The sequence below is a fragment of the Balaenoptera ricei genome, chromosome 2 (genome assembly GCF_028023285.1).
Source record: "Balaenoptera ricei isolate mBalRic1 chromosome 2, mBalRic1.hap2, whole genome shotgun sequence".
Taxonomy (NCBI): domain Eukaryota; kingdom Metazoa; phylum Chordata; class Mammalia; order Artiodactyla; family Balaenopteridae; genus Balaenoptera; species Balaenoptera ricei.
In genome coordinates this window covers 174,537,157-174,561,890 of record NC_082640.1, presented here as the reverse complement: position 1 = coordinate 174,561,890, position 24,734 = coordinate 174,537,157, and the positions used below count along the sequence as shown (strand labels likewise).

The window sequence follows — 24,734 nt, the reverse complement described above, 5'->3', positions numbered from 1 at the left end:
TTGAGCCTGTAGCCCTGGTTATCAAGGCTGAAAGGAGTCAGGGAACGGTGGAGGCCGCAGCTGGCCTGACTTGTTGTCAGGTAGAGGCGGAAAGCATCTCTTCTGACCGGGTTCAGGGGGAGGCCCAGCTGGGCCAGACCAGGGCTGCTGTGGAAGATGGGTGCCCCCATGGCCAGGGTGGGGTGGGCCCTCGGCCTGTGGGCAAGAGGCGGTCAGGTACCAGGCATCAGCCTGGGCGGCAGGAAGGACAGAGCCTGTCGTGGAGCCCGGCTCAGGTGTCACTGCCTCTGAGAAGCGTTTCTTGGCCCCCTACCTACCCACCCTGACAGAGGGGCCCTCAGCCCCTTGACCTCCCTCCCCGGAAGCACCGGTTGAACCAACGCGGACTTGTTTGCTCATGGGTCTGTCTGCTCCTTGGGGGAAGGCGCCCTGCCTGAGGCAGCCCAGTGACCGCATAGACCAGGGGTGGCCGGCCGGCGTGGGGCGGGTGGGGTGGGGAGGAGGGAGGGGGGAGAACAACTACAGGCGACCGTGAACTTGACAGATGTCATTACTCCCCTCTTATGAGTGAAGCCCCCCCAGAGCCTGGGTGCTAATTCCCTTGAGTAGACCCTGAGCGGCTCTCGTGGGAACATGCTGGTTCCGGCCGGGCAGGTTAACTAGGTCTTTGTTGGCTCCGCCTCGGCACGAAGTCCCATCGCCCGCGAGGACAGGAAATGACATTGAGGTGGGACTGGAGACCGTGGAGGCCCGGACAGGGCTAAGTGACGCACCTCCCGGGGCAGCGGGAGCTCAGAGAGGACTTGCTGGGCTGCCAGGCAGGGATCCCGGCAGGTGTGTCAGCTTAGTGGTTACCTGTGGACCTGCTCCAGGGGCTGAACATGACAGAAGGCTGGAGGGGCAGCCCTCTGTTCGGGGGCCCTGGGAGGGGGAGAGCGACGGCCCCTCTCACGTTCAGACACTCTGTCCTGTTGTCCCCAAGCACATTCTTCTGGGTCAGACCCTGAACCCCATTTGGGGAGCGTGGTGGTCACCATCCTTAGACCACAGACGGCCGTGGGACGCTACTGGAGTCCACAGTGGCCCTCCGTCCTCACAGGCGGCATCGCAGCGAGAGAGGCCCGGGCCGAGGGCGGGCAGGCGCCCCCGTGCAGCTGTCTGCCGGAGCTGCGAGGCTCTCTCAGTGCAGTCGGGGCGGGTCACCTCTAAGAAACAGACTCACCTGACCACGCCCACGAGAGACCTAGTTCCAGACCAGAGATCAAAAGGGTGATGTAAAAAGAATCCACCATTCCTTGGTCGAAGCCCCTGTGCTCTGTTTCCCCGCTCCCCAGAGGAACTCACCTGCCAAGCTAGATGCCAGGCCCCAAGGCCTGACTCAGACTCAGGTGCCGGGGAGGCTGAAACGGCCACCCCAGGTGCCCGGGGGCACCAAGGCAGACGTGTTGACGTGGCAGCCGCCGAGGGGTTGGAGCTGCGTGGACCCAGGCAGCACCCGTCCTCCGCCACACAGAGCTTCTTCCTGGGCCAGAGCTCTCCCACCTGTTACCTCCCCTGTAGGCCAGAGCCTCCCTGCTTATGTCCTGTGGCTACAGATGAGCCAAGAAAGGGGTAGCCTCAGCCCTGTGTGCCATGCAGGTATCATTAAACATCATTTCCTGTCTGAAAACAACGGACCTCCAAACCCCACTCCCTCAGGCCAGGTGAATTCTCTTGTAGTGGACTTTCTGTTGGTCACCCCCAAGCCATCTCTCCCCAAGGACACTCTTTTGTCCCTTGGTGGTGACTCGGGACACATCCTCAGCCCTTCCTGCCGGTTCCCTCCGTAGATGGTGAGCCTGGTGTCCCGTTCAGGGCGAGACCACCTTCTCCTCTTGGTCCCAGACTGAGGGGGCCTCTTCTTTTGCCCCTGACCCCCACCCCAAACCCAGATGAAAGCAGCTTCCTTATTTCCACAGCACCAAGATATCGTCTCTGCTCTCACGTCTTGCTTGGGTTGGGGAGGGGAGTCTTCTGAGGAAGGGAGGGAGAGGCCACATTGCCCTAACCGGCTTTGCAGAGCACCTGCACCCGTCTTTGGGCGGGAGGTGACAGCAGTGGCAGAAACAGTCAAAGAGCGAGTCTGCCGAAGCGGGTCAGGGGAGCAAACCCAGCAGAGAGGACCTTTGTGTGGGGACGGGGGGCGGGTATTGGGAATGACTTGAGGGAAGAACCAGGTAATTGAAAGGTTTTACGACACAAGCTATGTCTTCACATCCTTTTGAAACTGTGTGCTTCTGGCTTGTTGGGAACGTGTGTCCTCGTTGGAGCAAAAGGAGTGTCGCCTGGGAATCCGGAACGTGTGCTGTACATCCCCATGATTCCTGTGTGACTTGGGGCCCTTGTTCCTGCCACCCCCCGCCCCCGCCAGTAACCCTCCCGCCCCAAACAGCATCAGTCGGTGCAGGGATGTTCTCTGCAGACATCTTCTGCTTGATGATTGGGTCCATCCTCCCACTGCAGCATCTTCTGGGTGCTGGCCCGGGAGCCGTGGCATCGGGCCACCCCTGCGTTCCCCGAGGACTGAAATCACAGACCCAGAAGCAACACAGACCCAGGGCAGGCTCTGAAATGCAAGCCATGTCACTAGGCTTTCCTTTGCTTCAGCTTAAGGAAAAAAATGAATTCTGTGTTTAATTCCTATTTTGTTTTGGAGTCTTAGATGACTAATTACAGGCAGCGTGGTTCAGTGTCTCATTAGTAATGATGATCTAAAATTATTTAAAATCTGACGTACTCTACCCAAAGCATTTCTTCTTAGAAATTCTGCCCCATTATTCCAGGACGATTTGATGTTTCGCTTCCACTGCTTTCCTGCCTTGCCACGGTTATTGCTCCCTAGCTTGGATCAGGAATTTGATCCAGATTTTTTCACTTAGCAGGGTCCTTCTGTGTTCTCAGATCCCGGTTCCTAATTCCCCCTCCTTATTTCAGGCCTCCCAGGATTTTAGCCCTGCTGCTTAGCTTGGATTCCTCAGCACCCTCCTCCCCCACGCAGCCTGCCTCTGAACTCAGCCAGAGGGCGTAGCTGCCACCATTTTCTCATGGTGGCATTTGGAGCCACCCGGGCTGGCAGCCTCCGACCCGTCTCGTGCCTGAATTGCTTCCCCATCATTTGGGGCTGGTCCCAGAGACGCCCCTGCTAGTGTTTCTGGGCTCTCTCTGGGCCATGTCTCTCTCATGTGTTGTCCGGACCTTCTGACAGTCTGAGCTTAAAACTCTTCAGCCCAAAGGTCTAGGGAGGACCTCCCGTGAGACGTCTCCCCCAGGTACTGCTTCTGGTTTTTCTTCACTGATATCAAGGATGAGGGCCTAGGGTACACAGGTGGCAGATGAAAGCCTTTGGACCTGATGCTCCCCAGGCAGTGGAAAGCAGTCCGGGATTTAGAACGCCAATGGAATTCCCTAGTCTAAGCATCCCCTTTTACAATTGGGGAAGCTGAGACAGACAGGGGAAGGGACTTGCCAAGGGCACAGCACTGAGTGGCAGACCCACCAGGAATCCTGATTCCATCACTTCTGAAGGTTTCACGCCCACTTTCCTTACCTGTAAAACGGAATAATAGCACTTGCCTTCTTGGGTTGGGGGTGGGGTGAAAGGGATCGGCTCTCTCAACCCTTCCAGGGTGACCCTGGCCCCAGAGAACTCTGCCCCTTGCTCTGGTGGGAGGAGTGGAATTTCTCACCATCTTCTGGGGATTAGAGGGCTCGACTCTGTGACTTGACAGTCAAGCAGCAACTGCTGAGCCTGTCTCCTTTCTCTTTTGCTCTCAACTGCAGTGACGTCTCCGTCTCTCCTCTTGCCTCTCACCTTGCCCAGAGGGGTCTCTCCCTGCTGTGTAGCTGTAACATGCTCACAGCTGCCTGGGCCCTGGATATGCCTGAATCGACAGCTTCAGCACTGGTTTAGGAGCCCGGGCACATGCAGAAAAGTTTCTGGGTTAGCCTTTGGTGTCCCTCCTGCTACCAAGGGGGTGGGGTGGTGGTGAAGGATTGCTTTAGGAGGAAGGAATGCCACATGCACCAATGACGAAATACCAAGAATCACCAGGTTTCAGGCTCTGGGAAGGTCGTGACTTGGATCCAGATGTGCAGAAGCCTCCTCTGGGGCCTGTCATCGCAGACCCCTTGCTCTTAGAAACCTGCTGACCAAGGCGGGGTACAGGTGTGCACGGGCTCCACGCTGGGGTATTTGGTGAGAAGGCTGCCCGGGGTCCGGAGGTGGCCTTGCCCCAAAGTGCCTCCAAGGCCTCAGCTGCCTCCTGGGGAGAGAAGAGAACTGCAGTCTGAGAGACCCCCCACTAGCTCTCAGATCTGGGCCTCAGTGTCCAGAAAGCCCAAGACTCCCAAGAGTTTAGCAACGCCCTTAGCTCGACAGTTCCTCCACCAAGGTTCCTGGGACTCCGACCACTTCGCCCCATGGTTACTTTGCCCCTTCACTTCCCGCCAGGTCCACTGACTGTCCCGTGGTCCCTCTCTTTCCTGCTCCAGGCTGCGCCCTCCCTCCCCTTCCTCATCAGCTTGGTGTTTACATAACACCTGTCTCTTTGTGTTTTTTTAACCTGATTTTTTTTTAAATTAATTAATTTATTTATTTATTTTTGGCTGTGTTTGGGTCGTCGTTTCTGTGCGAGGGCTTTCTCTAGTAGCGGCAAGCGGGGGCCACTCTTCATCGCGGTGCGTGAGCCTCTCACTATCGCGGCCTCTCTTGTTGCGGAGCACAGGCTCCAGACGCGCAGGCTCAGTAGTTGTGGCTCACGGGCCTAGTTGCTCCGCGGCATGTGGGATCTTCCCAGACCAGGGCTCGAACCCGTGTCCCCTGCATTGGCAGGCAGATTCTCAACCACTGCGCCACCACGGAAGCCCCAACACCTGTCTCTTAAAATACCTTTGCAGGTATTGTTTCTTTTCAAGCCTCTCAGAACGTCAGCTAGTCACCCAGAAGGCTTGTAAAGCAAGAAAGGACTCAGTATTTGAGCCCCTGCTCTGTGTCAGGGGTTGTTCTAGCTTTACCTAGACTCCGATGGTGTCTGACAGTCAATGCGGCCTTGGTTCTCGAGAAAAATGTGAACTGTCCCCACTTCATGTCTCCTGGAGACCTGATTCTCTTGCCAGCTGGCAGCCTCCCGGGTTGGGGGGGTTGGGAGGGGGATAACCCAAGCTGATAACAGCAGTGATTGTTTCTCCGAGGAATCTTGGACACACACACACTAAGCCTGGGATCTGGCCTTGCCAAGAGGTCAGTCTTGATTAGATCCGTAATTGAAATGCTGGCTGATATCCTTCCAAATGAAGCAGAAACTGCTGGCCCAGCCCCACAGGGGAAAGCTGTGGGGTACGATGCTGTGTCTTTCTTCATAAACAAAGGCGTGAAGCAGGCCTGTTGTGGAAAACGGCCCCTCCCCTGTAGGGACCCGGGTCCCCGCAGGTTCTCTCTGATCCTCCACATCCGGGCAGCGGGCATCCGGACAGATGCAGGAGGCTAGAATCAAAGTGCCAGCAAGCGATCCCTGCGGGGATCTTGCAGAACAAACGAGAAGCAAAATCTGCTTCTTCCTAAGGACAAACATGCATTTTTCCAGGCCTTTCAAAGCCGGGCAGGTCAATGGAGTTACACCTGGCTCTCTAATTAGAACTCCCACAAGCTGTTAGGTTCTGTACCTGCTGCCTGGTGTCTTACACAAAGGGGACGAATCTGCTCCTGCCTCTGGAATGATTAAAGCTGCAATCCCATCCTCCTTGCTGCCAGCAGCCCCTCCAGTCACCCCCGACCACCATGCACCCACCCACGAGTATGACAGGACGCAGCCCGGTGTACAAGAAAGTTGGCTTTAGGGAAATCCAGGCTCAGAAGGCCACGTTGCCCAATGATCCTTTGGAGACTGAATGGGAGAAGACAAAGGCCAGGTGTCGGAGGTGTTATGAGGGCATTTCAATGATGCCTTAAGCTTCGCCGAGTCAAGTTGCTTGATGACAGAAGAAAATGGGCCTCTTTTCTCCCTTTCTGTCCTCGATCCTGAAGAAAATAGTATTTTTGTGCTGACCCCGCCCAGCCATCAAGATAACATGTGCTTTGGCTGACGGGTTGGACGCGTTTCAGGGCACCAGCATCGCCTGCCTTTCCTTGCCCCTCTCTCTCTGCTGTCGTTGGGGGCGAGGAGCTCAGGGCTTCTGCCAGTTAGAGGACAGAGACGGTGCCTGAGGGGCCAGTGGGCCGCTCTGCTCCCTGCTTCCCAGCTCCGCCTACAGTGACGTCCTGTGAACTCAGCCACGGAGGGAGTATTTATACCGCGGAAAGTGGCAAATGCTACTACGCATCAGGGGTTTTTTCTTTCGGAGAGCAAATTTACCAGCACACCGCTGGACTCAGATCCAGAAGGTTTAGTGGTGGGGAGGGAGGCAGAGGAGAAGGGGGAGCAGTGGACATCGGCAGAGAAGAGCACAGGTGTCCCTGAGTCAGGACTTCCGGGCGCAGGGTGCTTGGGGCACAGATGCAGTGGAGAGCTCCTCACCACTCTCCACAGAGACAACAGCTGAGAGGAGGCAACAGGGAGAAAGACTGAGACTCAGAACTGCCCGGGCAGGTGGCAGGGAGGGAGAGGTGGTTGGGAGAGCTCACATTTTGGAGCCAAGAAGACCCACGTTTGAATTCTAGCTCTACCACCCATGGGCGATTCCTACACCTTGGACAGTTTGGCCTCTGTCATGCAGAAATGAGAATTCCATCCCTTTTTTTTTTTTTTTTAACATCTTTATTGGAGTATAATTGCTTTACAATGGTGCGTTAGTTTCTGCTGTGTAACAAAGTGAATCAGCCATACCTACACATACATCCCCATATCCCCTCCCTCTTGCGTCTCCCTCCTACCCTCCCCATCCCACCCCTCCAGGTGGTCACAAAGCACTGAGCTGATCTCCCTGTGATCTGCGGCTGCTTCCCACTAGCTGTCTATCCTTATAGGTGTTGTGAGGGCACCTGCCCAGCACATAAGAGCTGCCTAGCAGGCGTTAGGTTTCTGCACCTTCCCTTTTCCCAAGGAAGCAAGGCTGTGAGAACCGAGGGTGAAGTGAAGAGGTCCCCAGGGCCCATGCATGCAAGGTGGACGTTAGGTCCTTTGGGAGAAGGCCAGGGCTCACTTCTCAGCAAAGCACCCCGGTCGGAGAGCAGGGGGTGCCCGAGTGGGTTACCGGGAAGCTGAGACCAGACCCGCTCAGCTCCTGGGGCAGCGGAGCCCGGGGCCGGTCCCCGCTGGCTGCGAGCGGCCACCTCTGTGGACCCAGTGAGTGTTACCTTCCCTAATCCACACACGTGAGAGTTGCAGGAGCTTAGCCACGGGAGCGATGTTTGCAGTGGCTGTAATTTCCTCCTCCGATTGCCTGTCTCCGTCCAGGTGATTGGTCAACCCCTCAGGGATCCGCTGGGGAGCTCCCTGCACAGGCACGTGGCCTGGAGAAGCCTTCACGGCCCCGGGCACCGAGGCCCAGCGCCGAGGGCCTCTGTTCAGGGGAGCCACCGCGTCGCTGCACCCTTCCCGTGGGGGCTGATGGGGGAGTTTTGAGGAAATGGCCCTAATCTTGATGCTGTTCACTCTGTGTTGAAGTGCTCAGTGGTAAGAGCTCGGCGCCGTGGGGACGGAGAGGGCGGGCCAGGTTGTTCCATTTCCCCGGCAGCCACACGGTTCCCGGTGGCAGCTGCTCCCCGCGTGTCCCAGGACGAGGCCGGAGGGCCCTGGGGAGAACGTTTATAACAAAAACCCAGGCGTGGAAGTCCCCACGTCCGAGCAAACAGCCTGTCTTTCTTTTCCTCACTGCAGCGTAGCTTTCCCGGGCTCTGGCCTCCAGGCTGCCCCGGCCCGGCCCAGGGGTCCCAGAGCCCACACCTACCTTCCTGCCCGGACTCCGTGGGGTGAGTCCTCCTGTTATTTGTGGAAACCTTTTTTTTCCAAGGTTTATCAATTCCTGTCCTCCCGTCATCAGAAACTGTCTTATCATTTCTGTTTGTTCCTGTGTAAAAATGGAAAAATTGTTCATGCCGAACCCTGGCAGGGATGGGGGAGGCACTCGCCGAAATGACCGCATCCTCCTCGGTGGAGAGTAAATCAGCGCGCTTGTGTCCCGGCGGAGCGGGTGGGGAGCACTGTCCCCCCCCCCAGCGGGTGGGCCTCAGGTGGGCAGCGCCCGGCAGGACCCGCTGGAAGCCCGGTCGCGGGAGCACTTGGCCTTGAGGCGTCCTAGTGGCTGTCGTGTAGCTGGCGTTCTCCATCATATCCCCAAGGAGCCTGCAGGGCTGGGGCCTGGAAGCCCTCCCCTCCGCTCCCCTGCTCCACTGCGCCCAGAGGTGCCACGGAGGGTGCCAGCCCTTCTCAGGGTGGGCGCTGCCTAGACTGGAGTGGGTGACCAAGCAGGGAGATGACGCCCATACACAGCCATCTATCGAGTGCCTGTAGTGTACCGAGCGTGTGCCAGGGACCGGAACTGCCTTTCAGTCAAGCAGCGTTTACCGAGCGCCCACGGGGTTCCAGGGCACACAGGTCCCCAGAGTCCCCAGGGTCCCCCACAGAATCAGAGCAGAGCCTGCTCCCCTCTCTTCCGCCTGGGCTGCCGCGCCGCGGTAGGGAACGTGCCTCCGGGGCCGCTCTCCTGTTTGTGTCCAGTTTTGCTGCTGGAGGGCAGCCCTGCTCTGGGCCTCTCCTCCGCCGGGAAGCCCTCCCAGCCGCGCCGGCCGCTGTCCCTCGCCCCTTCCTTTCACGCTGTGGTCGGTTACCCTGCAGACAGCAGGAAAGAGGCTGCCCTGTAGTGTTTTCTGCTTGTTTCTCCAATTAAACTTTAAGCCCTGAAAAAATAGATAGGCACCAGGTGTGTAGTAGGTGCTCCAAAAATACTTGTTGGGTGGGAAATTCTACCAAACCGTAGTATTTTCATCTGGAGATCATCTACTCCACCCCTTCATTTTCTAGGTGGGGAAAGAGGCTAGAGAGGTTTTGCCTAAGTTGGACAGCTGACGGTGGACCACGGAGCTGGCCTGAGAGGGCGTGCCTTCCACCAGCGTGCCGTTTCCCGGCCCCAGCTGCCGGCCCAGGGAAGGCCAGGACTTCTTGCTGGAAATAACAGGACCGGCTTTTGCTTTCATTGTTTGGTGGTAAATGTTCAGACTCACGTACAGTGTGACACCCCAGTCAAAGGTGTGACCCTCCCCCACCCCATCCCCCCATCTGAGGACAGGTTGGGACGGAGGCCTGATGAGGGTGTGTTAGGGTCGTTGGGAAGGGATCTCAGCCTGGGACCTCAGGAGTGGGGCTGGAGTTTCTAGGACCCTCCCACCCTTGGCTTCTCCCAGGAAGCTCGTCAGCTCAGCAATGAGTTGGTGGCCTGTGAACTGTTTTTCTGACCGTGGAGAACCTCCACTCCCCACACCAGGGCTCTGGGGTCATGTCTCCCTCCCCATCCCCATCCCCATCCCCACCAGCTTCTGGAAGAGCCAGGTGACTGCCTGGGCTGCTGTTCTCACCTGTGGAAGCCCTGGGACCCCACGGGGAGGCTGGGCCCGAAGCAGGACCCGGTTTACTCTCTGGCTGGGCCGCACAGGCCTGGAGAGGAGCGCCATCTTCCCAGACACACCCGGAGTAGCAGCAGCCTCCCCTGAGGGTGGGAGGCTGGGCCTCGGCCTCCGGGGGGTGATTAGCACCAAACTTTCCACTGCGCGGGTAACTCAGACCGTGGGGAAATGCTGACTTCCAGACCACCCCTTGCTGTTGTTCCTGCCTGACTTGTTGCTGGGGAAGGTGGATATCCCCCCTTATTTATTATTTATAAATAAGTCAACCAGGGAGACGTTTAAATAAGTCAGCCAGGAGTCTCTTGCCCATCACCAATGGAAAAGTACGAGGACGGGGAACCGTGTTAGCACCCACAGAAAACACTGGCCGGGGCGTGGCAGGTCCCACAGCCCTGGGGCCAAGCTGTGGCTTTGTCTCTCCTCAGAGCTGGCAGCTAACACTCCGGTTCACGCTGAGACTCTGAGCTAATACTCAGTGGCAACAACAAAGCACAGGATTTAAATGGCAGATTGAGGGAGGCGAGGCTAGAGATTTATCTGGAATGTTACCAAGAACTGTCCCAGGCTTCAGAGTAAGGAAGATGCCCAGCATCTCCACATCTTTCTGGGGACACCAAGGCTCCCCCCTTCGCCCCTCGCCAGGGCCCCCGCCCAGCCTGAGGTGCAGAGGTAACCCCGAGATTCCTTCTCACGGGTGCCCCTTGACGCTGCGTGGGGCTGGCTTGATCTGACATTTCTTCAGTTAGGTCAGCGCGCCACGCAGAGCTTTGGAGATGCTTACGCTGGTGTTTCTGAGCGCGAGCGCGTTGAATTTATGAGTGCCTTGCCTCAGGCTGCGGCCGGTGTGGAGCTCACCTGCCCGGGCACCGGACTCCCCATCACCCTGCCGGCCTGGTCTCCGAGGGCCCTGCCTGCCGCAGTGTGGGACACCCAGGCCTCGGGACACAGATAAAAGTAATTCCACCCCCAGGGCTAGGGGTCGGGGCAGCACGTGGGGTAAGGAGAGGGAGCAGCTCCCAGCCTGCCTTGGCGCTGGTTTTCAGGGAGGAAGGAAGCCGACGCCTCCTCAGTCCTTCCAGTGTTCAAGTCAGAGAGGTGCTCAGACATACTGATGTTGAGGTGACGTCATCCTTCTGTTACCGAGGTCAGCTCTCCCTTTTCTTTTCCTGACTAGCAAAATCACCACACCGTGAACTCTGAAGGGCAAGTGAAGGGCCTCTGAGTTCTAGACAGCCAGGTTGCAGTGGGGGCCAGGGGAGACTGCCGCGGGCACAGGACACCCCATCTCTAATTTGGAGTCTGAGCTCATCTTCCAGCAGAGGTTACAGGTGGGGGGTGGTTATAAGATTGGCACAGCCAGCGGGAGGGGTGCTGCTGGGGTTACGTCGCAGGGAAGGGAGCCGGCTGCCCCCGTCCCAGGCTGAACGGGCGTGCCGCGTGAGTAGCGTGCCGGGTAGGGTGGGCGCCCTTCACGTCACACAGATGCGGGCAACGCTGTCAGCCCCCCTCAGGCCAGGCGCTCTGGTGGTCACCTGGGCCTGGAGAGCCCATGGTCTGGAAGCCACCACGTGCAGGAAGGGCCTGCACTGCCCAGGCAGGCTGACAGAGCCGGGCGGGGATGTCACGTCCCCAGAACTTCTCCCCCACGGAGGATTGCTCCCTGGACAAACCAGCCACGAGCTGTGGGGTCAGAGCCAGTCAACCCAGAGAAGGCTCTTGGCATGCGTCTAAGCCCCCTATATGCCCGCTGCCCTCTCTAGAGATCCTGGTAACCTGATGTGGGGCAAAGAGCCCTGAGCTGGTCCTTGGGAAACCTGGGTTCTGGGACCCAACTCCCAGGGCCATTTCCTCATTTCTCTGTCACCTCTAAGGCCCCTCCCCGGTGTGGCTCCCCCAGATAGGAGCCTGCCTACCCCCCAGACCATCCAGGGAGAGCCATTGTCCTCCAGGAAGAACTAGACACGCAGGGCCAGGTACCAGTTTACAGGAAGCTTTTAGAGGTGGAGGCATCGGATCCGATTTGGGGTGACAGTGCCTCACCGCCGTGTGGCCATGCGCGGTCACCCCAACTGTGAGCTTCTCATTCGTTTTTTATAAAGCGGGGGAGCATCATGTTTTCTCTCCTGGAATGTTCCCCCTTATCCTCCTTCCAACAGCCTGGCTCTGTCCTCGATGTGTCCACACGTGAATGACAGCCCTGCCCTGCTCAGGGGGCTCTCGGCCTGGGGCAGGACCCCCAGCAAACCAACCCCTCCAGGCCAGAGAGAGCAGGGAACGTGGCCAGGGTGTCGGCCTGTGCCTCTGAGCGCCCCGCGCGCCGCACAGCTCCCAACACCGCGGTGCTCGATCATCCGCACATACTCAGAGGAAGTTTGCGGAAGGGAGAGAAGAGCTAAAAACAGCTTTGCTTGTAGCAAAGTGAGCGAGCCCCGTCCTGGGAACCCGGGAACTGGGATGCCGTTCCTCAGCTCACTCTGTGACCCTGGCAGCGTGCGCGCCCACCCATGGCCCCCTTTCCCGCCTTTGGGGGCGCTCACGTGCCCTTCTGCACACGCCTGAGCGCCCTCCCGACGCCTGCTGCAGACACGACAGGCTGTGGGTCTTCCGTGCTTGGAAGCTGCTGGCAGGCCAGCTGTGGTTCCTCCCTGAGGGACTGTTCCCTAGGAGCCACCACGATCTGTGGATATTTCAGCACTGACGCCGAACTACCCACTTTCAAAGAAATTAGGCCAGAGGAAATTTGGGGCCAAGGGCCCTGAGTCTGTGTGACATCCACTGGGGACTGGACGGGCCCTCTGGCTCAGGCCAGACTTGCCCCCTCCTCACCGCGGGTGTTTACTGCCTGACGGCCCGTTGCTCTGCTAATCGTAGAATGAGCTCCTTCAGAATATTCCACACCATCCTGGAAGAAAGCAGCTTTGAAAGATTCTGCCAGTCAGACACTTAAAAATAAAGGAAAAGCCACACTCGCGGTTTTCTGGGGCTTAACGGCTCCTTCTTCTGAGCCCACAGTGAGGTCTCCTTTGGGCGCTGCGCTCAGCACTAGAGTCCAGTGAGATGGGGGCAGGAGGGTGGGAGGTCTGAGCTTACCATTCCTCTAAAGCCCTGGAGTGGGTGTGTGGGTGTGGGTGTGTGTGTCTGAGAGACAGAGAATTCTGGAAGCTTTCTTCAGAGCCTGAAAGGCTATAGGGCAGAAAGGAAGGGGAGGGAACTTTTCTGCATGACTCCAGAGGACTCAGCAAACATCAAAGAGTAGGAATTAGATAAAAAGCCTGATTAGGGCTACACATTTTTAACCGACAGTTCAGACTGCCCACCAACGGTGTGGGCGGCCTGGATAAGTAGTGAGCTCCCCGTCACTGGAGGGTGCAAGCAAGAGTGGGAGGCTGCCTGTCGGGGACCGCAGCAGGGACTTCTGTGTCATAGAGCAGAGGCCCAAGCCCCCCCGCCAACCCCGAGGATTTCTGCTTCCGTAGCTGGTTGGCTGCTGGCTTCGAAAAACAAGAGGTTTTCGAAAAATTGAGTTTTGTTTCCTTCTGAGTTGAGTTCAGTGCTAGAAAGGCCTGGTCCCCAGAAGGTACATTTCTTCAAATAAAACATTTGACCTGGAAAGGGGCCCCCACGAGAGCACAGCCTCCTGCAGCCGCCAGGCACGCTGGTGAACAAAGGTGTGGGCGGCCTCTCAGCCACGTCTGCTCATCCCCTGGGGGAGGGAGCGGAAGGGCTGGGGGTCGTTCCCTCCTCCCTCTGGAATACTCAGCACCATCTCACAGCACACACTGCTGAGGGAATGCCTCCCAGGGTGTCTGCTTGGTGCCCAGACCACTGGTTCCTCGGGCCGAGGCTCCCCTCTGGGTGCTGCACCCCCATGCCTGTCTGAGGACGTGGGGGCATTTGGCCTAGTTGACTGGAAGGGGGGTGGGGGAAGGAGCCACCTGGTGATTTGGTTCTGACACTGGAGCAGGGAGACTGGGGGGATGTGGAGGACGGAGGCCACAGGGGTGCAAGGAGATTTCCCCGTAATGTTCGTCTCCAGCCCCAGCATACGTGGACAAAGTCTGGCTCCCACTCTCCTCCCCCTGCCCCCAGCTCTTCTCAGTCCCACCAGCCCCGGTCAGGAGCCATCCTCAGGGTCAGTGTCCAGTACTGGCCCTTCCCCAGGAGCCACTCAGCCAGCACTGGCCCTCCTCTTCATGAGCCTCAGTCCAGGGCCCCAGAACGGGACGTCAGCGGCCCTTTGTTGCTCTGAAGGTCAGGTGGCCTCATGAACGCTCTGTCCGCACCTGAGGACCGGGGCAGCTAGGTGGGACTCTGAGACCCCCCAGGTGACGGTTGCAGCAGCCGTGCACATGGCCTGCTGTGTCCTGGCTCAGATGAGTACACGGTCCTCAGGAATGGCTAGCCTTGGCCTTTGGGGAAACTGGGTCAAATTGAGTAAAGTGGCAAAGAACCAGCCCCTCCCCAAAACTTGAGATCTGTTGATAGGAAAACTGAGTCACACCAACTCCCAGGGGTCCTTCTCCAGGGCATTCTCGACTCACTCTTGACGGCCTATGGAAGGCTCTGGAGCTCCAGCGGGCAAGGGGCTGTAGGAGGTAGGGTTGCAGACGCTCTCGGCATCAGCCAGGACCCCTAGGATGGGGCTCCTTGGGGACTCCTGGCCAGGTTAGGCGGGGCTTCCGCGGCTGCCATAGTTGCCAGGATACACACACTCGGGCCCCTGGCAAGCCAGTGCGATTTCTAAGCTCTCAAAACAAACAGAAATGAAACACAAAACAGAGCCCAGTATAGACCCGGCCTCACCCAGAGCTGCTGGGATCCAGGTGGAGAAGCTGGAACCCCACCCCATCCGAGTATGAGTTCAGTTCCTTTTCAAGGCGTTGTCGGAAAGCAGGGCAGGGCTCAGGGCTGCACCCACAAAATGCTCGTGCTCTGAACCAACAGCGCCTTTGACGCTTGCAGAGAAGAGCGGGCCTCCCTAGGCTTGGCGTTCAGAGCTGCTCCGAGGAAAGCCTTTCCAAGTCGGTCGTCTCCTTGTGGTCTTCTGAGAGTGGCACTGACTTCTGATTTAAAAGAAAAATATTTTTGAGAACACCATCGCTACCACCCTGCTTCTCTCTGATGGGTTGCATCTTCAGGAAGGAGAATGCAAATACCTGAAGAGAAGTGGTGACGGCAGCGTGCTGGTTTTTCTCCCCCAATGCTGATGTTTCAGCTGGTGCCGACTCCCAGACCAGCCGACCTATGGCCTCTGGGAAAGGGTGGGAGCTCATGTGGGGTCCCTGTTCCCTCTTGGGGGCCTGATAGGCTTCCAGAAAGCCCTGACTCTGCCGTGCATATACAGCTGTGTTGAGGGCAGTGTTAAAGCACTGGGCTCCGAAACGAAAGCTCGGGGTACTTGCCACCAGGCCTCTTCTCCTGGCACCTTCAGGGGTCAAGCCCCGCTCTGCATCCAGGGGTCGTGGCCTTGAGCATGGCTCTTTTCCTCTCTGGCCCTCTGTTCCCTCATCTGTAAGAGTGTAGGACCAGAAAGTCTGTAGGTGGGTTCTGGGGTTTTCTTGGGGGGCAGTGTCAGATCTGTGGTGAGTGAGCAAACAGCCTGAGGGGAGGCCATGGCAGCCCCTGGGCTCCAGTGGGAACCGGGCACCTTCTCCCACGGGGCTGCTCCCCTCCCTCACTCAGCCAGCATGCTGATGTCCCCGGAAGGCGGAGAAGGCTCTGAGTGAGCGGGGTCTGACTTGGGAGTGTGGACAAGGGTGACCTGAGGCCAGAACTTTGAGGGGCTCATTAGTCAGAAGCACCGGCAGAGGCCATGCCCACTTCTCCCCTCCCCACCATCACACAGCATCCACACCGTCCCCTTTTCCATCCTTCCGTCCATTCAACAAACATTCACCTAGAACCTCAGATGTGCCAGGCCCGCCCGAGGTGCTGCAAAAGCAAAGGCAAATCAGATGGTCCCTGCTCTTACAGAGTGCCAGCCAAGAGGGCATCAGGGATGGCAGTGACGTATCATCTAACCGTGGGCATCCTGGAGGCCCTCCCTGCCCCGCGATCGTTAGGAGGAATGATAATGCTCATAATCATAATATTGATGATGGGGACCATTCACCAAAGTTTTATTATACTGAGTACTTTACAAACTCTGTCTCATTTAGGCCTCGCTGCTCTCCTGTATTTTAGTATTTGTCCCCATTATACAGACAGAACACCTGAGACCCAGAGGAAGTTGTCCAAGTCAGTGGTGGAGCTAGGATTCAAACCAGTTCGGGGGAACCTAGAGCCCGTGCTCCTGACCTACCCTCTGCCGTCTCTGAGCGATCCACACCTTTCCCCGGCTGCTGGTGGGTCCCTCTAACTCCGGAGCCACCAGCAGTGACCAGGGCCTACAGAACCTGTGTCTTGACCCCCTGACACACCTCCCCCAGCCAGCACAGCCACAGCTCAGACTGCAGCCAGCTCAGCAGCTCTGTCATTGTCCCCGAGAGTAACAAGCTGGGGAGACAGGCTTTCCTTTAGCTGCCATCACAATCCCGGGGTCCTGACAACAGGAATTCCACCAGGAGGAGGCTTAACTATCCTTGTCCAAAGCTCGGAGGTGCTGGCTTGCCTTGAATGGTCCCAGCAGCTCAGGTGCAGGCCAGGCCCTGGGAAAGGCTGCAGATCTGGTCATTAGCCCCCATCCAGGATGGGGCCCCTGGCTCACGGGTGCCAGGGAAATCCTTCCCCCTCTCCAAGGCATGCTGTGGTGGGGATCTTGCGGCGATGTTATCTCCCTGTACCTGTACGCCTAGGGGGACAAGCAGGGGTCTGAGACACGCCCTTGAACCCAGCGAAGGGCTGACTTGGCACTTGGGCAGAGCACCACAGGGATGTCTAAAATCTCCAAGGAGCTTTTGTCCTGCAGCCCGGCTATTGGTCTCCTGGGAACGTGGACAGAGGTGCTCCGCAGGGCCAGGGCTGCAGCAGTAGAGTTTGCACAGGCCTCCTGCACGGGTGCCCTCAGCATGGGGCAAGGTGTTTAGCCCTTGGGCAGCAATTTTCACACACACACGAAAGACATGAATGAGGAAGATGCTAATTGTCCTCAAACTAGCCAAGGCCATTTTGTCTCATTTGAAATAACAAGTTTAATTTAATCCCTTCTTTGCAACTTGGTTGCATCACCAAGATCTTATTTGTACAAAACACCTGATTATAATAATTACAAGCTTGGGAAGCTGTCTCCATTTGTGTCTGAAGAAAGGGACTAATGAGCTACCTCCTCAGCGGTTCCCGTCTTCTCAGAAGGCCAGCCCCAGCCGGCTGCTCACCTCCAGAGTCTCCAGAAACAGCAGGGCTGGCAAAGGTGGAGGCCTTTTTTTTTGCACATCCTCTCCAAGAGGAAGGGAGAGGGCCCAGTGTTAGGAGCACGGACTGCAGCGTTCACGTCTCAGCTCTGCCACTTTCTCCCTGTCTTAGGCAGGAGCCAACACTCCCTGCTGAGGCCCCGAGGTGTAGACGTGAGGGAGGGTCTTGGCGCGCCGGCCGAGGCACATAGCTCGGTCATGTCAGGATTGTCACCAGGCCCCAGCTTTGAAAGCAGGCCTGCTTCTTGCCCACATCTGTGTCCCCAGCACGTGGCTGGGGTCTGGGTGATCACTCAGTGAGTTTTTGTGACTTTGATATGGGGGGTACTTACTAAGGTGATGAAATATGTCAGTCATCGAAATCTCTGTCTCCTGCCAGCCTGAGGGCTGGAGCTGGGAGCCGTGTGCCTCTGGGTAGCCCTGCCTAAGGTAGGCAGTGTGGCCTGGGCTTTGGGGGGAGTGGGGGTCGTCAGCACTTCTAGCAGATAGACTAGAGCTCCAGGAGCAAGGGCCAGGCCGGGACTGACTGAGGTTGGAGAGGTGGAAGGGGGCTGGGGGCTGTGTCCTGCAGAAATACCTGGGCTGACAAATCAGCCTGGATGAACCAAGAGGTCTGCACCGGGAGAAAGTTGGACCCAGCTGGTGGTGAGAACATTTTGGCCTTTGATCTTTGCAGAAGAGAGGAGGCAGGGCCTGAAGAATGAAAAAGACAGCAGGGTCCTAATGCATAAGAGCACATCAAAGCCAGGGGAGGCTTCTCACGACGTAGAGGGGCTTGGGAGGTGTGTCAGTCCCGACAGCCAGGCACGTCCAGGTCCCATCCCACCTCTGGCCAACCTGCCAGCAACGCTGGCCCAGTACAGTGACTCACACCCCAGCTGGAGCTTGTTCTGGTTGCTCTCATTGTGTGACTGATTTCTGAGCTGCTCTTGGCTCACTGGGGCACTGGGGAGAGGCCGATTTTTCATTCCCCGGCCAAGCCTGAGCTGGCAGCCCCCAGCAAGTCTGATGTCTCCCCGAGCTGCTCCAGCTTTAGGAATTAGTTCCACTAGACAGATTGCTCAGGAAGCTTCAAGGTCATCTGGAAATGGTAGCCTGTTTGTACATTCGGAATATAAGTCCAGGAATGGGCTGGAAATTTCCAAGCCCACAAGAACACTAGAGAATCACAAAGGCCCTTAGCTGCCCAGCACTGAGGGCGACGGGTCAGATTAGCCCAGTGGCTGGTTCCTGCAGGCATTTTTGGGGGTGCACTTGCCGCTGCCATGTACCCTAGAGCCCCCAAGATAGGGTAGATTCAGCAGCCTGCCACTTTCTAAACAAAATTCCCAGCAAAAGGACTGGGGTTCTTGTCCCCACTCCAGCAGAGTAGGGGCAGGTCATTGCTGCTGAGAGCAGTGACCCCCGGGACTTGCTGGACCAAGGCCCTGGTCCTCCTGGGTCTCCACATCTCATTGGTCTGCTTTCCGGCTAACGGGACCCCCAGTCCTTTGGCGGCTGCAGCCACCCCAAGCCTCAAGATCACAGCTGGCCTGTGGGCCACCAAAGGGAGGCAAGGAGCCTTCCGGTCCTTGAGTGAATATACAGGATGCTCGCAAACAGCAGAAAAACAGGAGAAAAGCTGTGCCCTGGAGAGGAGCCACCTCCCCATCGTAACCGTGGGAAGGAGCGGCAGAGCCAGCCATCAGTGGTCAGAGAAAGTGGAAGGGAGAGACAGCATGGCAGGTGCATGTTTACTGTTGCTCAGATGTAACTGGGTTAGTGCCTGAGGGGCACCGAGCTTGTCTCTTAAAGCGACAGAGGCAGCAGCGAGCGGATGAGAAGCCGAGGTGGGGAGATCGGGGCCTTGGCCTCAGGCAGACCTGGGCTGGCCTGCAAGCTCCATACTCCTGTGCCCTGTGACCTTGGGCCAGACACTTGGCCTTTCTGAACCTGTCTCCTTATATCTAAAGTGGAGGAAATAGGAGATGAGCCAAAGCCAAGTTCAAGTGTCTAGCATAGTGCCCGATGGGGAGAAAAAACTCTGGGTACAGAAAGGAAACAGCACGAGGTTGCTTCTACTGCAGCAGAGCCAGTGGGACCTAAGTTATATTCTCCACCTGCACCAATTAACCAAGCATGCCTCTTTCTGGCTTACCAGGTGGCTTGTCCCCATCACCATTTGCCAAACACGCAATCTGTGCCTCCCTGACTGGTAGAGCCGCTCAGAAAAGGTGTGTGTTCAATAATTTGATGCATTGAGAAAGTCTTGCCTTGAAGGAACACAACAGGCCTCCTTCTGTAACCTTTAAATCCCGATGTTTGCTGCCACTACCCAGACCCTCCTCCCTACTCTCATTTCTCTGTTGGCTAAATCAGAATGTTCTAGCGTGAGCTGGGGCTGATAACCTCCCCTGGAAGAAAGGAGGCATAGCCCTCACGTCCTGGGAAAGTGGCCTCCCGTTCTTTCCACCTGACCTTCGAGGTTGGGAAGTGCAGGTGTCAAGCTGTCAGGTTTTCTCTAATGGAGGGCGGAGGGCCGGAGTAGGGGGGGCGCCGGCCGGAGTAGGGGGGGCGCCACCCGGAAGATGGATGTGGTTACTCCCCACCCCACCGTGCACTCCACACCCAAATGGCCTTCAGGGAGGCCCGAAGAGTTGGGAGACGCAGGTTCTGGCCCGGCTCTGCTGTAGGCAGCTTATGCCAGAGCAAGAGACCCGGAGCCTCTAGGCACCCCGGCATACTCACCTGCAACATGGGGGTAGGAGGACCCAGTGCGTGAGCATATTTTCCACCGCATAGTAGATGCTTCTCAACTGTGGGCTCTTTCTCCGCAGCAATAAAAGCAGGCCTTGCACGCAGGTGCTTCTGTGTCCTGGCCACGCCTGTGTGAAATTGCTCTGGGGTCCCCAGGTGAACTAAGCACTTGGAGCAGGGCCTGGTGTGCCATAAACACTGTTAGCACTCGCTGCCGTTCTTATTATTAATATTCATCCTGCCAGGAAGCCCAGGTCCACACCGAACGTCTGCCCTTGTTCCCTTATCCCCTCCTGGGTGGGTAGGGAGTGGGTGCTCTGGGGAGGGAGCCGTGAGGAGAAAACCCTGTGGACGCGGGAAGTGCTTCCCTGCGGTGGCCTCATGTGCAAACAGGGGGCTTTCACGGTAGTCCCAGCGAACCTGAGCCTGACCAGCCTAGGAAGGCAGCCGAAACCCAGCAGTGCTCACTGCAGAACGGGAAGGCCTTGCAGTCTGAGGACAGCAAATTCCAGAAGCCCAGTAAAATCCTAATTGCGAGCACTGGCTTCTGCCACCTCTTTTGTTCCGAAGCTTGGAAGACCCTCCTGCCTGGCCCTGGCCACCCCCACGGAGCCCCCAGCTCTCGCAGATCCAGTCCAGGACCTACTCGTACCCAGGGACTCCAGGGTGGACATTGTTCCAGCGTATCTAGATGTTAATAAGAAAGGTCCCTGGTGGCGCAGTGGTTAAGAGTCTGCCTGCCAATGCAGGGGACACGGGTTCGAGCCCTGGTCTGGGAGGATCCCACATGCCGCGAAGCGACCAAGCCCGTGAACCACAACTACTGAGCCTGCGCGTCTGGAGCCTGTGCTCCGCAACGGGAGAGGCCGCAACGGTGAGAGGCCCGCGCACCGCGATGAAGAGTGGCCCCCGCTCGCTGCAACTGGAGAAAGCCCTCGCACAGAAACGAAGACCCAACACAGCCAAAAATAAATATAAATAAATAAATAAATTTAAAAAAAAAAAAAAAAAGAAAGGACATGCATGCAGTTTACCTCTTAGAGAGGCTGGACCTGACCTTGAAGTCTGCAGCCTCTGTTGGCCTGAGGCCTCCTCTCCCTCCTCACTCAGGGAGCCTCCCCGAGCTGCCTCCCCTCCCAGAGCTGAGGCGTCACACTCTGCGCTGGGGCCGTGGGTCTCCCAGGCCCCTCTGACCGCAAGCTCCTCCAGGGTTGGCCTCACGGCTCCCGTGCCAGCTGCTCATAGGTGCAGGTGACTCTGGGAAGTCAGACTGCTTTTGTGGCTCTCAGACACCACCCCCAGGGCCACACGCCCGGGGCAAGGTCAGCCGGACAGCCCTCGGGGCCTGGACACCGCCTGTTGAGGGCGCCTCCTACCCCCTCTCAGAGCTCATCTTGGAGGCCAGAGCCCTTTGGAGGGGGCCCACCTGGCCCAGGCTGCATGTTACGCTCCTGCACTCTGCCTGGTTCTGCCCCTTGCCCGCTGGTGAAGTACAGCCTGGAGGAAACCAGGGAGGGCTCACCCCTGCCACACGTGAGCCACAGAAAGAAAGTACAGGGCTGAGATTTGAAGGACCAGCCACATTCTTGGCTAGGAAGACAAAACACTGTAAGGGTGTTAGGCTTCTCCACGCTCTTAGAGCTTTCATGCAAGTACAATTCAACTCCCAGAGGGAAACTGCAAAGTGATTTTTTAAATTCATCTGGACTAGTACAGGGCAAGATTGTCAATAAATACACTGAAAGCGAAGAGCGATGAGGAAAGGCTCTAATCCCACCTGTTCAATCCTAATGTGGAATAAGGAAATCCAAACAGCACGGTGCTTATGCGAAAGGAAGGTGGTGTAGCTCATCGGAAAATTTAAGAAGCACTCCCCCCCCCATCTCTTGCAAAAATTCACTGTGTGACAAAGGCAGTGTCTCACAGGAATGAGGGAGGGGGGGAGTAGCTAGTGTCCAGCTACGTAGAGGAGACCCACGGAGGTTTCCTATCTGCCGGGGAAGGTGGACAGCTACGGGGAGAAGTCAGATCCCAACACATGGAATCCAAGGCATGTCAGTTCTTTGAAAGGATAACTGTCTAAGCTCTGAAGTGACAATCAATCAATCCATCAATAACCAAAGATCAACAAATTCAACTTAAAAAACTAAAAACTTCTGTTCACAGAAGGAAAAAAACCCTCAAAAGTCAAAAACAGACTTTAGACAATTACGGTAACAGATGCATGTCTTCTAATGGGCATGGGAAATATTGAATATATAACCTCAATTGTTATAAAAGAAATGCAGGTTTTGACAAGGAGGGGACCATCTGCACTTACAAAATTAGTAAAAATAAAGAGTAATGATAGCGGGGGTGGGGCAGGGGACAGACCACTGCAACTCTGTAGATGGCTAAAAACGTGATGCCGCCCTTTGGGGATATCATTTGCAAAATATTTGGAGAACCCTGAAGAGTCTTATCCTCTGACCCAGTAACGCCACTTCGGGGAAATTTGTCCTAAAGGAAGGCTCTCCAAATGGTTGTCAGCTGGTTCCACTGAGCCTGTCCAGGGCCTCTGAGGAGCCCACTGGGGACTCTGGGCCCCTCCCCCCTTGTCCTACCCCCAGCAGTTCCTTTTTGTCTGTTTATACCCATAATGTGTGAGCGTGAGCAGTAAGATTCCATTTAGCCAAAGATTTCCGGGGCTATAAAAAAAGCTTTGAGGGGCTTCCGTGGTGGCGCAGCGGTTGAGAATCTGCCTGCCAATGCAGGGGACACGGGTTCGAGCCCTGGTCTGGGAGGATCCCACATGCCGCGGAGCAGCTGGGCCCGTGAGCCACAACGACTGAGCCTGCGCGTCTGGAGCCTGTGCTCCGCAACAAGAGAGGCCGCGATAGTGAGAGGCCCGCGCACCGCGATGAAGAGTGGCCCCCGCTCGCCGCAACTAGAGAAAGCCCTCGCAGAGAAACGAAGACCCAACACAGCCAAAAATAAATTAATTAATTAATTTAAAAAAAAAAAAGATAGAGCGTATCACTTCTAAAAAAAAAAAGCTTTGAAATCCATTCGTCTAAAAGAGCACAGAGGGCTGTCTGGAAAGACGTTCATTGGGTACAGCCTAAATGTCTCCCCCATGAGGGAGACGTTGAGTAAATGAGAGTGTATCTGTTGGATGAAAGAGTACAAACACATCAGTTGCGGAGATGCACAACTTGGAAACACGGTTATGATAAAGTATTTGGGGACCAACACATACGCCCTGATTAAAACTAAAATGACAGCTGTGCGGGGGCCGAGCCTGGAGTGCAAAGGGGACAGTGAGATCGGGGGCGTGGTTAGGGTAGGGGACCCTAGGGTAGGGTAGGGGAGCAACTAGAAATCTCTGTTCTAATTGTTGTGGTAGTAAGGCCACAGATGACACTTCTTGAGGTTAAAAAAAATAAAAGCTGGCAGACACCCTTCTGTGCAGGCAAGTGTCAGCCGTTACACGCAGGACGCCCCTGAGTCAGTACAGACCATGGCCGTTCCAAACGGTTCGTTCCTGGGTGAACCCTTTGAAATCGCCATTTTTATGGTTCAAAAATGGCTGAACATCGGTAGCTTCATACAGTTCATGGTTCGAGCGATTCTTTCGACTCTTAGCCCCGAGTGCAGGAAGAATTTGAACTTACGTCGTGCCCAGCCCAATGGAGATGCATGCCTCCCTCCAAGGAACGTGCCGAAACTCAAGGACAGATAGGAGTGCAGAGTGGTAGTCTCTCTGATTGTCTGTCTGTCTGTCTGTCTCTGCAGGCCCTGATCCTGCATCAGCTGGGCCGCTACAGTCTGGCCGAGAAGATCCTCCGGGACGCGGTGCAGGTGAACTCCACGGCCCACGAGGTCTGGAACGGACTGGGCGAGGTCCTGCAAGCTCAGGGCAACGACGCGGCGGCCACTGAGTGCTTCCTGACGGCCTTGGAGCTGGAGGCCAGCAGCCCCGCGGTGCCCTTCACCATCATCCCCCGCGTGCTCTGAGCAGCAAGCGCCCCAGCCTCACTGCCGCCCAGGCCAAGGGGGCCCCGCCTGGGCGCTGAGGGTCGGGTGTGCACACAAAAGCCCTGGATGAATGTGCGATTGACCACAGTGGACTAACCAAACCAACCCCCGATCATCGCTCTCCACGTGCATTTCTGTTGTCGTTTTCGCCAGCCCAATGATAGTTTCTGAATCTACTGACATTGTTCAAAATGGATCATGTGCCATATTTTGTTAGCTGACATCTTGAGTTTTAAGTAAAATGATCATGGAATTAATCTGCAAATGTAGAAGAATATATTCAAAGTTAAAATTCAGTGGCAGAACAGATTATTTTTATCAGAGCTATAAAGAAAACTGTTCTCTCCCCACCATCACCACTCCTGCCCTACCCTTGGCCCAGAAACCAAATGTGAATTTTCTGTTTTCCGCCTCAGTACTCGTCCAAGCCAGGACACCAGCCGACAATTTCTTGGTTTTGTTGTCAGTAATTGTACCATGTGATAAATTACTGCCCTCACTTAGAACAAAGCCTGAGTCCAAGAATATTTATATTTTACCAATATATGCCTGTTACAAGAGAAGGAAATATGAGTTATTTAAGTTTAACTTTTTTATGTGAATTCAGAGTTTATTTATCGATGGAAATATGTACAAAGAAGCTTCAAATGGAATATTTACCGACATTCCTTATACATGACAGACACTTGGCTAAATGGAAAGATGAAGTTAATAATAAAATGATTTTTAAATGGACCCATGGCTTGTGTTGTTCATGAAAGCCCACAGACCCGAGAGAGGTTAAGACTCAGTTCCTGGGGTGGGGAGCTTTCAGCGCCTGGGGGCTGCCCTGGACAGGTCAGCCCTTGGAACTAGGAGGTCCATCCCTGACTTTAGTGTGGGAATTCACCTTTCCCAGCTCTCCCCATGTTGCCTGGGATTGGAGCATGTGACTGAGGCCTGGCCAATCAACATCTAGCATTCACTTCTATGGAGGATCGGGAATGAGCATGTGACCTGAAATTGTCCAGTGAGAGTGGGAGCTGCAAGGAAAGACT

The 24,734-nt window shown here is 56.3% G+C and overlaps 1 protein-coding gene across 6 annotated transcripts in view; it reads left to right on the top strand.

The window, feature by feature from the left end:
- The window catches only part of TTC7B (tetratricopeptide repeat domain 7B), a 240,709-nt gene extending 216,277 nt beyond the window's left edge, over nucleotides 1-24,432 (top strand). For all 6 annotated transcript variants that reach the window (XM_059914822.1, XM_059914821.1, XM_059914820.1 and 3 more), the window contains one exon: nucleotides 23,455-24,432. In XM_059914822.1, the coding sequence (XP_059770805.1) occupies nucleotides 23,455-23,676 (222 nt within the window). In that variant the 3' untranslated portion in view covers nucleotides 23,677-24,432. The remainder of the gene's footprint in view (nucleotides 1-23,454) is intronic.
- Nucleotides 24,433-24,734: the final 302 nt, after the last annotated feature.